Source organism: Frieseomelitta varia, unplaced genomic scaffold, assembly GCF_011392965.1.
Source record: "Frieseomelitta varia isolate USP_RPSP 00005682 unplaced genomic scaffold, Fvar_1.2 scaffold_410, whole genome shotgun sequence".
Lineage (NCBI taxonomy): Eukaryota > Metazoa > Arthropoda > Insecta > Hymenoptera > Apidae > Frieseomelitta > Frieseomelitta varia.
In genome coordinates this window covers 194,050-207,482 of record NW_025110158.1, presented here as the reverse complement: position 1 = coordinate 207,482, position 13,433 = coordinate 194,050, and the positions used below count along the sequence as shown (strand labels likewise).

The 13,433-nt window shown below is 43.9% G+C and overlaps 1 protein-coding gene across 1 annotated transcript; it reads left to right on the top strand.

The window, feature by feature from the left end:
* Positions 1 to 542: 542 nt before the first annotated feature.
* On the top strand, positions 543 to 6,252 carry LOC122531649 (titin-like). The gene is made up of 7 exons (XM_043659732.1): positions 543 to 1,335; positions 1,696 to 3,110; positions 3,282 to 3,326; positions 3,450 to 3,947; positions 4,018 to 4,089; positions 4,461 to 5,171; positions 5,262 to 6,252. The coding sequence occupies exons 1-7, from the start codon at positions 543 to 545 to the stop codon at positions 6,234 to 6,236; spliced, it is 4,509 nt and encodes a 1,502-aa protein (XP_043515667.1). The 3' UTR covers positions 6,237 to 6,252.
* Positions 6,253 to 13,433: the final 7,181 nt, after the last annotated feature.

Below are 13,433 nucleotides of genomic sequence, written 5' to 3'. Positions count from 1 at the left end.
TCACTGTGTGTTTATCTCGAGATGGAAAAGTAGGAGAAGCAGGGAAAAATTATTGATAATCTGGATTCAAATATAAAATGAAATAACGATTATATAGGAAAATATATATAATTAAAATATTATATATATATATCGTATTTATAGGAAAATTGTATACACGTCAAAAATAAATTTAGAAATACACCAATAGAGAAAAATTTTATTATTGATTATATTTGAACAATTCTAAACGTCCAAATTATTATAATTAATTAATTCATGGCAACAACGATAACTTGATCCAGAATTTATAATAAAACAATTCTCCAATCCGATCAGCTTTAATACAAACATCACTCGAATAAATAATGAGCTCGTCTTGACGAAGGCAGAAATAAAAAGTTGGAGCAACATTTTAATCCGACCGGCACACTGAATATTTCAACATTGACACCGTTCTGAAAATAAAATAAAACCTACGTCGGTCGCGAAATAGTAGGGATTCATCGATACTTTCAGGTGCATTGCAACCTGTCCAAAAGTCGAAAAACAACAAAGAAATCATGGCGGACAACGAGGAGGCAGACCCTGATCTACCAAAAGCCTCCGAGATTACCCTAAAGTCTCCATCCGCGGCTTCGGAGACTCGATCGGTTCGTTTACCAAGGCCAGAGGAGGCAGAACCATCGGAAGCTCTGCCCTCAGCGCGAGACAATCCTCGAGGTTCACCGAGTGCTGGAGCCAACAGGAGCCAGCAAGAACCCAACGAGGAGAAGGTTTCCAAGAGCCAGGAAGAGTTGAGAAAGTCTCGAGAGGACGAGAAGCCTAACCTCGGTCAGCTACAGAGGAGCAAAGCGACGAAGCTGCATCGACAGTGTCACCGTCGGTTAAGAGAGATGATCGGCAAACGGGAGCTGAGGAACGTCGAGCTGGAGAGGCAGCAGGGTGACCTGAAGCAGCGGTTGAACGTCTTGGAGTGTTCGATGCCGGCCGTGATGGTGTGGAACATGTGGAGGATGTCTCGGGGCGGCTGCGTTCCTGGACTCGAGCGAGCCTTGAGGAGGCAGTTCGAAGGTCCAGCATCGGGAGAGGCGTGCTGCCCGAGCACGCCGAGCCGGCACTTCGACTGCAGAGTGAGGGAAGCGGAGGCTGAGAGGAAGCAGGCGCTGAAGAGGATGGAAGACGCCAGGGCTCTCTGGGCGGAGAAGGAAGCCACGTTGGAGGACAGGAGCAGGAAGCTGGAAGAAGCCAAGAGGCTGCGAGAGGACACCCAACTGAAAATTGGACAGCTGTCCGCCGAGGTTCAGAAGCTCAGAGAGGCCGCCGTCAAAGTGGAAGACGACGGAGCCTGCGAGGGTTAGTTTTTCACGTGGTGAACTCGAAAGAACGCAGAAGCAACTGAAAATATTAGGGACAATGTCGTTTCCTGATACTGTACAAAATTTTATTTCATTTGAGAATTAATACAGTCTGAATCCACGATATAATTTACCAATAAGCACACTAAATGTCAATATATTTTAATAGCTAGAATTATGCAACAAGTTAAATTATTGCCACTAGATGACAATGTTTATTAAATTTGAAGAGAACGACTTGTTACTTGTGGGTACCCCTGATATTTCTCACAAAGAAACGAGATACGATGTATTCAACGAAAATCCACCAAGTGCCCTAGTTACGACCAAGCTTAATTCAAGTCTAACTGACGCTCAGGGGAGTGCGAAGTGGCAGAGTGCAAAAAGAAATGGCTGGAAAAGGTACCGAGCTGCGCGTCCATCAAGTCGGCGGACATCGAGTGCCTGGAGAAGCTGCAGCAATTAGCGGAGAACGAGGTGTACATGAGGAGAAATATCGCCGAGCTGGAGAGTCGCGAGGAAGCATACATGAAGACCCTCCAGCAGGCGGACGAGCTCTGGTGTAAGCTGGACGCCGACGCGACGAGCACCGTCACCGCTTTGCAAGAGCAACTGGACACGAAGACGGCGGCGAACCAACGAATGGCCGATCGGATCTGCCAGCTGGAGGACGTGATAGAGGAGCTACGAGCAAGACTAGGCGTTTGCAGAGACGAACTGCAGAAATACGTGAGCGTGATCAAGATAGAGGCGATGGTAGGCAAGGAGGACGACTTTGCCGACGTTCTTGAGAAGGAGATGCTGGTTGCAGCGCCTGTGAAAGACGAAGAGGTGGGGAGAGTCGACGATGTGGCCGACGTCGAGGAGCTGGCTACTCTGGTTACAGAGGAGTTGGAGGAGAAATTTATCATGGCTGTTCCGAAGCTAGAGGATGTTGACGTGGAGGCCAGACCGGACGTGGTGGACCGTGATTTGGAGACGAGGCCCGACGTCGCGGATGCTGAATTGGAAGTAAAACCTGACGTGGAACACGTGGCCATGGAGGTCCTCAGGAGAGACTTGATACCGGTGGATGACGTTCAAATGGTGATTCACCCGGACGATTTCATTTACGAGAACGAAAGACTGAAGCAAGCTCAAGACTATCTCGCCAAGATAGATTCTCTCTCCGAGCTGGACAAATACGGGGACGATTATATCTGCGCCCCAGGCTTCGTCTGCAACGATCTGGTGTTCTCGGAGACTGGACTCACCGAGGAGGAGACGATCGCTTTGAACGAGAATCGCGTCACGCCGCAGGAATTGTTGGAAAAGTATGGTTGGGAGTTTGACGAGGAAGGGATGACGATTCGAGAAACAGCAGAGGCTGTGGAATTGCATGAAAGGCTGCTAAAGACACAGATTGCAAGAGAAGTGAAAACTGTTGAGCCAGTCGAGGAAGAGGAAATCGTTGCCGAGGAAGTTACAGTGGAGGATATTGAACCTGTCAGAGAAACTCGACCTGCAGAAGAAGTTGAAACTGTCGAGAAAGTCACGCCCATGGAAGAAGTCGAACATGCAGAGGATATCGAAGTTGAGGAGTACGAGTCTGCGCTGGACATTGAATATGTTGAGGAAGCTATTAAACCTGTACAGGAAATTAGACTTGTGGAAGATGTAGAAACTGAAGATGTTAAACTTGTGAAACACTATGAACCTACTGACGAGATCAAACCTAGGCCTGTTGAAGAAATTAGACTTCCAGAAGACATCAGACCTATTGAAGAAACCAAAGCTGAGCCTGTTATTGAAGCAACTAGACCTGAAGAAGATATCAGAGCTATTGATGAAATCAAAGCTGAACCTGTTAAAGAGATTAGACCTGGTGAAGAAGCTAGTCCTAGTCCTGTTGAAAAAATCAAACTACTAAATGACATCAGACCTGTCGAAGAAACTAAAGCTGAGCTTGCTGAAGAGATCAGACCTACTGAAGAAATTAAACCCAAGCCTGTTGAAAATGCCAGACCTATTGAAGAAACTAAAATTGAGCCTGTTGAAAAAATTGAAACTACCGAAGAAATTAAACCCAAGCCTGTTGAATATGTCAGACCTATTGAAGAAACTAAAATTGAGCCTGTTGAAAAAATTGAAGCTACCGAAGAAATTAAGCCTAGGCCTGTCGAATATGCCAGACCTATTGAAGAAACTAAAATTGAGCCTGTTGAAAAAATTGAAGCTACCGAAGAAATTAAACCCAAGCCTGTTGAATATGTCAGACCTATTGAAGAAACTAAAATTGAGCCTGTTGAAAAAATTGAAGCTACCGAAGAAATTAAACCCAAGCCTGTTGAAGATGTCGGACCTATTAAAGAAATCAAAGCTGAGCCTGTCGAAGAGATTAGACCTACTAATCAAAGTAGGCCTGTCAAAGAAATTAGTCCTGTTAAACCTGTAGAAGATACCAAACCTACTGAAAGAGTCTCTCCAACTGAACCTAAGAAAATTGAAATGGAAGAAGCACCAATTGCAAAATATAAAGAAGACAAAATTGACTGGGACAACATCTTGGTTCCAAGAAAAGAAATGTTATCGTGGCAGAGTGATGTTGACACTATTCGAACGACAATCGCGGTACTCTTTGTAGTGTAACATTTATTCCTTAAATAAAGAATTACCGAATATATCTAATTTCTAAATGCAGGAGTGCCCTGACTGCGTGGACGTGAAGAAAGAAGCCGATCAGTTGGCGACTGATATGGCAGCGTACACTGGAGTGAGTGCGATAAATTCTTCATTTCAAATCCAACGTAAACTTCATTGCAACTCTACAATTTAAGAGTTGCAGCGAATTTCTGGGCACTGAATCAATATTTCTGGATATTGAACATTACAATTTCAAATTGATTTCAAAAATTCTGAAATTTCAAATTTTTAATCTTCCAATTCACGAGAACGTAACGTATGAAATTGTAATTTTAGATTAGTTAGATAATATCTTGTGAAAGAGAAAAAATCGTATATAGATGTGAGAGAAAAGAACGCGTGGATGTTACATAAAGCGTAATCCAACTTCGATAAAATAGAAGCTCGATAACCAATACTTCTTCATCTCCTATCGAAAGTTAGCCCATTGATTCCTTTCAGACCGATGTGAAAGAAATAGCGGCGATGCCGAGATCTCGGGAGGAAGCGACGGTGAAAAGGCCCGAAGAAAAATTTCTTGAGATAGAAAGTGAAATACGAGCGAAGCCAGACGTTGCGGAAGCCGAAGTCCGGCCGAAGATAGGAGAAGAGGAAGTTGAAGTCGAACCTGACGCGGCGGTGGAACTGAAACTCGAATTGGAGCGCCCTCCTGAGCCGCCAATCACAGCGTTGGAGCCTGCCGTGAGTCCTCAACTGCAAGAAGACGCGATATTGGAAGAAAAGCTGGAGGAAACTCCGAAAGAAGTGGAGAAGCAGCCGGAGAAAATGCCAACGATCCCCGAAGCGGACGAGGATGAGATCCCTCCGATGAAAGAGGAAGAAAAAATTGAAGAAGAAGTCAGAGAACCATTACCAAAGATAGAAGAAGATGTCCCAGTCAGGGTGGTGGAGGAAAAAGAGATTGATGTGGAAATCGAAGAAAAAGTGGAAGAAGAGCCAAAAGAAGAAGAAGAAGAAGAAGTTAAATGGGTTCCTTTGGAAGAGAAGAAACTGGAGGAAGTGAAAGAAGTTCCAGTGGCTGTCGAAGAAGAAATAGATGTAGAATTATTGCCAGAAGAGATGAAAGTATCAGAAGAAGAGATACTTATATGGAAAGTGCTACCTGTAGAAGAGGAAGAAGTTATTTGCACCTGCCCACCTGTACCTCCGCCTGTTAGTGACAAATTATTTCGTGTCTTTAAAAATACTTTTCTCACAATCTTCCTCACAACTTCAACTATTTTTCGCATTATCGTCTTACAGCCTACCAAGAAGAAGATAGAGATTACCCAGACGGAGATCACAAGAATCGAAACTGTCCAAGTGGTGACGCAAACGGTCATAGACGTGGAGACACAAACGACGCCGAGAATCACCAGACAAGCACAACCGCAACTGGTGACCATCACAAGAGCTATAGACCCTGACCCAGAGACCGTGGAACGACTGCTGAATTACGAGAGGCCTCTGAAGGAGCAGTTCGCGGCTATGACTGTCACCGAAAGCTCGCACACACAAAAGAGCCATATTAGTTCCGTTCATATCAGCGCGACAGAAACTGGCGGTCCACCTGTCAACCCTACTGTTCCCCGTAGCGTCTCTCCTGGTGCTCGTGGCCTCATTCCGCCCGACCATCCTCTATCAGCGGTGCTCCAAACTCTGCGAGCCGAGAAGAAACAGGAAGCAGAAAGGGAACTGAGATCCACCTACTACGGCAAGAAGTCTGGAGAGCTGTATCGAGATGAGGGCAAATGCAACTGTTGCGAATGTGGCAGGACCATGCACACTCCTCTGCAAACATCTAGAGCGCAACTAGAGGGACAGGCACCAGTGTTTAGAATCGTGTCAAACCTTCCAATAAGCGGAACGAGAATTAGTCCTGGCACCGATCAGCCGACGCAGCACGAGACAGTCTGTCCAAAATGCAAACTGGAGAAGCTTCAGCAGACTCTGCGAGCGCAGGACCCATTGAAGAGAACTACCAAGAAGTCGACGAGAGATCAAGAGGTCTGCACCTGTGAAACTGAGGCTAGGAAGGCTCTGCCCTGTCGCGAGAAGGCGAGAAGGAAATCAGTGGACCAGATCTGCATGGCGAAGATTCCCAAGGCTAAGCCAAGGAGAATGGATGACAGTGACGAGGATCAGAGTGTCACAGTGGGCTGTGCTTGCAGTGGGTTGATAGAGGTGAAGCCTGGGGTCACGAAGAAGGTTCACTGTGCCTGCGGTGATCCCGACTGATCTCTGTGCTTTGTCTTTTGAAAAGGAATCACGATAGAGGAAGAGTTGAGGACAGTTGGTTTAGGAGAGACACGTTTGTTGAACGTTATTATTGGCACAAATCGATTAAACGGCAACTAAAAATTTGAAATCTGGTGTTCGTGCATCGTAGACGTGTAGTATATTGTTAGCTGGAAATGTTGCATTTCTGTTCGTTGAAATTGAACAACTGAACTGTGAGACAATGGAAGGCCATCTCGTTCAAGACACGATTTCTAACACGAAGAATTTTCCCAAGAACCGTGCTCCAAGCCGGCTAAGTTTCGTCGAAACTTACGAGAGTCGACGAGAATCCAAACTTTCGCTAGCAGTGTGAACGTTCGCTGTTGCTTATCTCGCATCTTATAGACAACTGACAATGAGAGTCTATACTTTCACGGGGTACGTTTATATCGGTGACTTTGTATCTACCGTAAGATACGCGTATCGCCGACTTCCGCCGGTGGTGGTGAATAGAAAGTTTCATCTGATATCGTCGTACGATCTCTCTCCTCTCCCCCGACGAATTTACGATCTCCTTTCTGGCCGAGATATATATCTATCGTTCCTCGATGTCAAAATACCCGAAACAATCGAAATCGAAACGAACAGCTGGAATCGAAAGCCGCGAAAGGGATCGAGCGAATTTATTCTGTATCACGGTGTGTGAGAATGAATTCACCGAGCTACGCCTATCTCTCTGTAACGTTTCAGCTCGGTGACTATCGACGGAGTTGCTTCGAATAATACTTGTCGGCCACTGATGTACGAATGAACAGTGACCATACGATTCACTCTCGACGCTTATCAAGAGCCTACGGGGAGAAAGAGAAACAGAACAAAGATGGATGTAACAAAGGAAATGGTATGTAATTTCCAATAATGCGGCCGACTGAATGGCGCTTGAAATCGAATCGATAACGCTTGGTTATTGTCCTCGAGGGGGGGGGGGGGGAGAGTCCTTTTATCGAAGCAACGCATAATAGGATCAACCGTCAGCATGAAATTAAATTTCAGATTATCCAACTGTGCGGCACGGAGGAGCAAGTGAGAGAAGGAGAAGGAAAATCCTCGCCACATTCGGTGCGTATCGTGGTTGAACGCCGCTTTGCGATCGTGCAAAATGTAAATTCGTTCGTGGGCCGTGATCTCGTAATAAATCGTCGATCGTTCATCTCGAAATTTTTTTATTTTCGTCACTTGCCGCTCGTTCCACCCAGGTCGGCTTCGGCAAGAGAAGAGGAGAGATTAAATTTTCAATCCGATTTGCCTTTCAACATTCGCCGTATAAAATGTTTTCCTTTTCTTTTTTTCCATTTTCTTTTTTCTTTTTTTTTTGTAAAATTTTCCGCGGATTTGCCGCGGTATTGATTTCCTTTCTATTTTTACTTTTAAATCGAAAAAAATACCAGAGACAGAGATTTGAAATAAAAGCTGGAAATTTCGTGAAGTGAAATCTGGGGTAAATTGACAATTTTGTAACGGAAGCTTCTAACCGGTGTTTAAAACTCGGCTATGCAACAACTAGGAAACTATTTTCGTTTCGACGTGTCGTGCATGGTATCGTTGATCTGTGTATTAATAGCGGCCGAAGATTATTAAAAGGTGACGAGAAATTATTAGCCGCCTTTCGTGATTCACGAAATTTCGTTACCTCGTACATCAGATGGATTATTTGGCACGGGGCAATTACAATTTGTCATCAAACCGAAACGAATCGGTTCCAAATGAGTCTCTCCATTCTCGATCGACTTAATTCTCGCCTCGAAAATAGACGTATCAAACTCACTTTGCGCATGACTCATCTTTCGTTCTATTTCCAAGCAGAATCCTAAAAACCAGACCGAAATGCGCGTTGCCTCGTCGAACGAGGAGGCAAGAAACTTGTTAAAAAAGTGTATAAGGAGAGAACACGTTTCCCACGCGACGAGCACGGTGATCGTAAAAGAAAAGGGCGGTTGGTGTAAAACAAGCTAGACACCGTCTAGCTGGGGGCAGCATCCCAATGGCTGCTCCACTAAACAATCAATACCGGCAATGCAACAAGTAAAGCATCGCGAGAGGTCAACGAAATATTATCTACTGCGACGAAACGCGATAAATGCGCGTCGCTAAATCGGTGAAATGTTGCACGCACTTTTCGAAAGTGCTTCACTTTTATTATTACTACGTTTGTTCGGTAGCGTTGAAACGTTGGAGTCATATTTTCACCTTTTTGAACTGTGAATTGTTGTTGCAATTTGGTATTTGCTTTTTGAAACGTTTCCAGAGTTCTTCTCTGGACAGCCAAGTGTCAAAGTAACGTTTGAGGTTCTTCAGTTTCGAGATAAAGGATCTCGACACAGAGTGACGAATGAAAATGGTAAACGAAGGATCCAGCAGGACGACAAATTCGTAAAAATCACAGACTCGGCGGCACCCGGAATGACAGATATTGCTGTTCCACGCGTCAAGATCTATTTAAGCCAAACGAAACTAACGGATCCAAATCAAAACGAAATCCCGAAAAGCCGAGAGATTTACTCCGTTCGGTGACAACATCGACGTATATTAAACAAGTGGATCCACGAGGCAAAAACTTTCGGGCTATCGTTGATCTGTATTGGAACGACAAAGCTAATACTCAATGTTAAAATAATTAAATATCAAACATAGTTGTTGGAACGATGAAATATTAAATTTTATTTCTTCGGTTACTTTGATCAAACTAGTCTTAAGGAGATCATCAGTTGGACTTGCGTCAGAGAGATATTAATTTATTTGCGAGGAACAGACGAAATTTTGTCGTTGTCATCAATTGTGTCAGAAATTTGACATTTTCATTGTTACCAAGAATTTGTTTCTATATTTTGAAGGGAAATCTATGAAATCTCTGTGGAAAATTACAAATTAGTCGTCTTGTCGGTGCTAGTTTTAACATTAATTGTATTAGAGATTTGACAGATTTCATTATTACAAGGAATGGACGAAAAAAAGTCTTTATTTCTACATCTTGAAGAATATTTATAGAATGTCTGTGAAAAATTGTCACCAGTTAATTCTAGCGTTAGTTATAATCAGATTGTATCAGAAATTTGACATCTTCATTTGTTACAAGGAATGGACAAAAATTTATTTCTATGTCTATGAAAAATTCGACACTTTCATCGTCACGAAAAATAGACAAGAATTCACGGCACAAGCCTTGAATTACGTGACGTCGTAGAAAAGAAAACGACATCGTCTACGAAATCTCTGCGAGAAATCTCTAGTGATCATTCCCTAGTTCCAAATGGTATCAGTTACGTCAGCGATTTGACAGAGATTTCGTCGTCGGATCTGACACAATCACCGACAACCAGAATTCCATGGAAAATCCGAAATTGGTCATTTCCAATTTGATAGCGATCCCAAATGGCAGTTAGTAAATGGTTCGGCTGTAAATGTCAACGAGTCAAACGATCACTCACCGAACGTTGGCCAATGTGTGCCTCCTCGACCTGAGGTTGTGGTAGCCCCGCAGCTCGCCGATGCTCCCCTGCTCGGCCTGCATCCTGGCCTGTGCAGTCGCAGCTGCACTGGCGATCACGTGGTGCTGGTGAGCCGGTGCACCTGCCGTGGTGATGCTTCTGCGCGATCGCCAACCCGTTCTGCTGCCACCACCGCCGCTCGGGGTCGGCGATTTCTTCTGGTACGGCCTGCGGATCATCGCACGCCAACGCGCGTCCAATTTTACGTCGGGATATTTGGCTGTCGCGCGCGTCTCTGGGAGGCGTTTCGCTCGGCGACCACGAGGTCACGCGCATTCCCCCGCGATTCGACGACCAATTCGCTGCCTCGTCTTCTCTTGGAAGCAATCTTTTTGCGGAACGAACTTTCGAGGGAAATTGGAACTGGAACTGGACGAGACAGGCTTTTGGAAATTGGTTCGAAATTGGGAGTTTATCGTTTCTAAAAAATGTTTTATTACTATCACCTAGAATCCCCTTTTCCCTATGTTGTTCCAAAAGCAGTGAAATAGATATACTTTCGTAGTTCGTTCGTGGCTGTATTTTCAAGTTGACTATGGATTCGGACTAAACGAGGTATGAATAATTCTACCGTCACGGCGACGTTTCCCGTGTCTGCTCTAAGCGGAGAAACCGACTACGAGACGATCGATATTTTCTTCCTATGCTTTCTAGAATGAACTTTGATCAGCGTGAGAAGTCACATTCCCTTTTCTTCTGATTGCGTACTAATATCTTTGGAAAGTACCATTTGTGTGTCTATTCAGCGTGAAATCGTTCGACGTGAATTTCCTTTTCACTTTCGTTCGACGAAAGAAGGAGCTTATTTACAAAATGAAAACAGTGATAAACTATCGATCACTACGATAAAAATTGAACTAACGATTAACTGTCAGTATGTACAATTTCCCTAGCGAGCTGCACTTTGTCAAGTAACAACCAGAAGTCAAGGACTCGACGCGAAACCAACGATAAATATAAAACGCAAATAATCTTTAGACTTTCCACACACGAACTATCGATTGTCAATCAGTTTGTTTGTTCATCGAAAAATTCAAGGAATCAGAGAATCGTACGAAATTTCTACAAAGAAAGACACACACGCACAAGCGAGCCTGTGTCACGTATTTGCGTAAAGGTGAGAGGATCACCCGGGTGTTAATGCAATCGAGATCCTCGTTGATTAAAGGATCGTGCCAGAGAATGCATCGATGTGCCCGGTACAGCCATGAAATATTCATGAACACCGCAGAAAATTCTCTGTTCTCGTCGCTCGATCGCTGTTAAGCACGTTATGCAAACGTTTCAAACAAACATCTCCCAGCGAGGAATATTAATTCACGCGCGGCGATCGTTTCTGAATTATCGGCGACTGATCAATTTCTACGTGTCTGGTCCTTGTTCCTTCCCCGAACCGTTCCAAAACTGCCAGAGAACAAGTCTCGAATTAACTCGAGTCTGACTTTGTTAGACTAGGTGTCTGAGCGTTAGCAAGGTTTTACTGCTCTGAATTTTTTAAGAGGATGAAACGAAGTGAATTGCGACGCCGTCATCTATCTGACCTAGCTTCAGCAGATAGAAACGTTTAAAATCACCCAGAATAATTACTATTGTCATTTTTTTGTCAATTTAGGCCTGTTAGGTCTACGTAAAGAACCACTAAATGAAACGACATCATTTTTCCTCGTTTCTCGCGAGAAAAAAAGTTGAATCGAGTACATTTCATCGTCCATTTGATCTAGCTTCAGCGATTGAAAGTGTTTAAAATTGCTGTCCATAACGAGAAATGAATCTTTCTCTGCTGAATTTGAAGCACTGTCTATCATTCGAAGAGTCCAGTTGCTCTTCCGTTTTCTTTGCGAAGTATACAAACGATAGAGCCTAACAAACGATCGAGATAACAGCACGTGTTGTTTAAAGGACAAGTACGACTATAAAGCCGAGTGGCGTCATCTGTCATAACAATAACGTGGCTCTGTTCGAGTTCGAGATCGAATTCAACGTGCTAGCGCTCCTAGTATCTACGTTCTGAATAAGTACGCGTGATCCGACGCTCAACAGGGGTGAATATTTCCATTGCATCCTGGTCCCTCTCTCCCTTTCAAGCTTCTCGACATGGCGCGGGGCTAACGAGCGACTGGAAACTCCTGGCCGTGGGCCAAAAAGTCTGAGGGAAACCTTTTTCTGAATAAAGTGTCTGTCTAAACAGTCGAGCAACCTTTTGCGTCGTCTTCGGATTATCTATCTTGCGGAAAGTTATTTCATTCGTCATTCTCTAATTGAAAAGTTTTCAAAACGAAAGATATTTTTCAAATTGATCAGTCGCTGTTCTTTGAACGAAGAATTCAGTGGCGGAAAAAGAGGAGAAATTTTCAGTCGAGTGACGAACAGTGAAACAGTGGGAATAAAAGATGCAGCGCGTCAACCGCGTGTGTACAAATTAATTTCACGTCGCGTTGGTCGCATTTGTTCTTCTTTTTCCTTTTTTTTCGCTCGAGTACTCCAATTGAATAGCAAATGGAAATAACGTGGTGCATTTTCGAAGTGCTCGACCGCCAGAAAGAACGAAAATTTTCAGTTTTCGAAACCATAATCCCCTTTCTTTTCGGAAGGAATCAATTTTCAAAAAATCTCCAAATACAAAAAAGAGATTTCTCAAGTTTCTGAAGTTTAAGAAACTAACGTTTCGCATTGTTCTTCGAACGAGAATTGCGGGAAAAGCAACTTCAGGTCCCTTTCAAATTCAATTCTTCGTCAATAGGAAACTCCGGAATTAGTTGCGAAGTTTCCAAATTTCCAAAGTTCGACGAATCCGTCTCGCCCCGTTCTCAAGGCAAAATTGCAAACTTCTGAAACTTTGCAGCTTGAGAGTGAGTGCTGAATCTGTTTTCAATTTAAAAAGAGAGAAACCGAGGGCTGTCAATTAAAAACACGCTGGACCATTACCATTTGTATGAAGCGATACAGACACCGTATCCGCGATCGCTTCGCGCCACTTCACTCGACTTCACCTCAAGCCGCAAGCTCAAGCTCTTAGAATCGTTAACATCCAAAGCAATCTCCTTGATGCTCTTGTCTCTCGAATGCGGTTGTTCCCGTCAATAGAACCGCGCGAAACTAACGCGTGGTGCGGATGTTACAGCGTCAGAGGCTGAGCTATCGCTCGCCGAGCGACGCTTTTCGACGCCATTATCGTGCAGTTGCACCTGACACGTTTCATCGCCGTGCGGCGACGACGTTGTTGTCGCTTGGCGAATAAGATAATATCAAACCTGAGCGCGAGACAAGCCAACGTTCATCACCAAGCTGCGCTCAGACGCCAGGATTTAATCTTCAGTGGGAAAGTGGCGAAGAAATGCCAGCTCAAGGTGGAAAAATTTTCCTTTCGTTCCTTCCGTGCGCCAAGTGTCCACGACACTGAAAAGCTTCCGAAGGTTTCATCAATTTTAGATGCCGTTGTCGAATAATAAACTCGAGTTTTTTAAACTCGTTACTATCTACTCATTATTGTTCGAAATAGATACAATCTGTACCGGGGACACGAAAGTTAGAGAAAGAAGCTATAAAAGCGAAAATTTCACTTTAAATTTTAAGTTTCCAAATTTCTAGTGATTCTAGATATTTTTGTCCAAATTTATTCCCATTCTATCTAAATATTCTTCAGCCAATGGATTTTTTTAAACTCGTTACT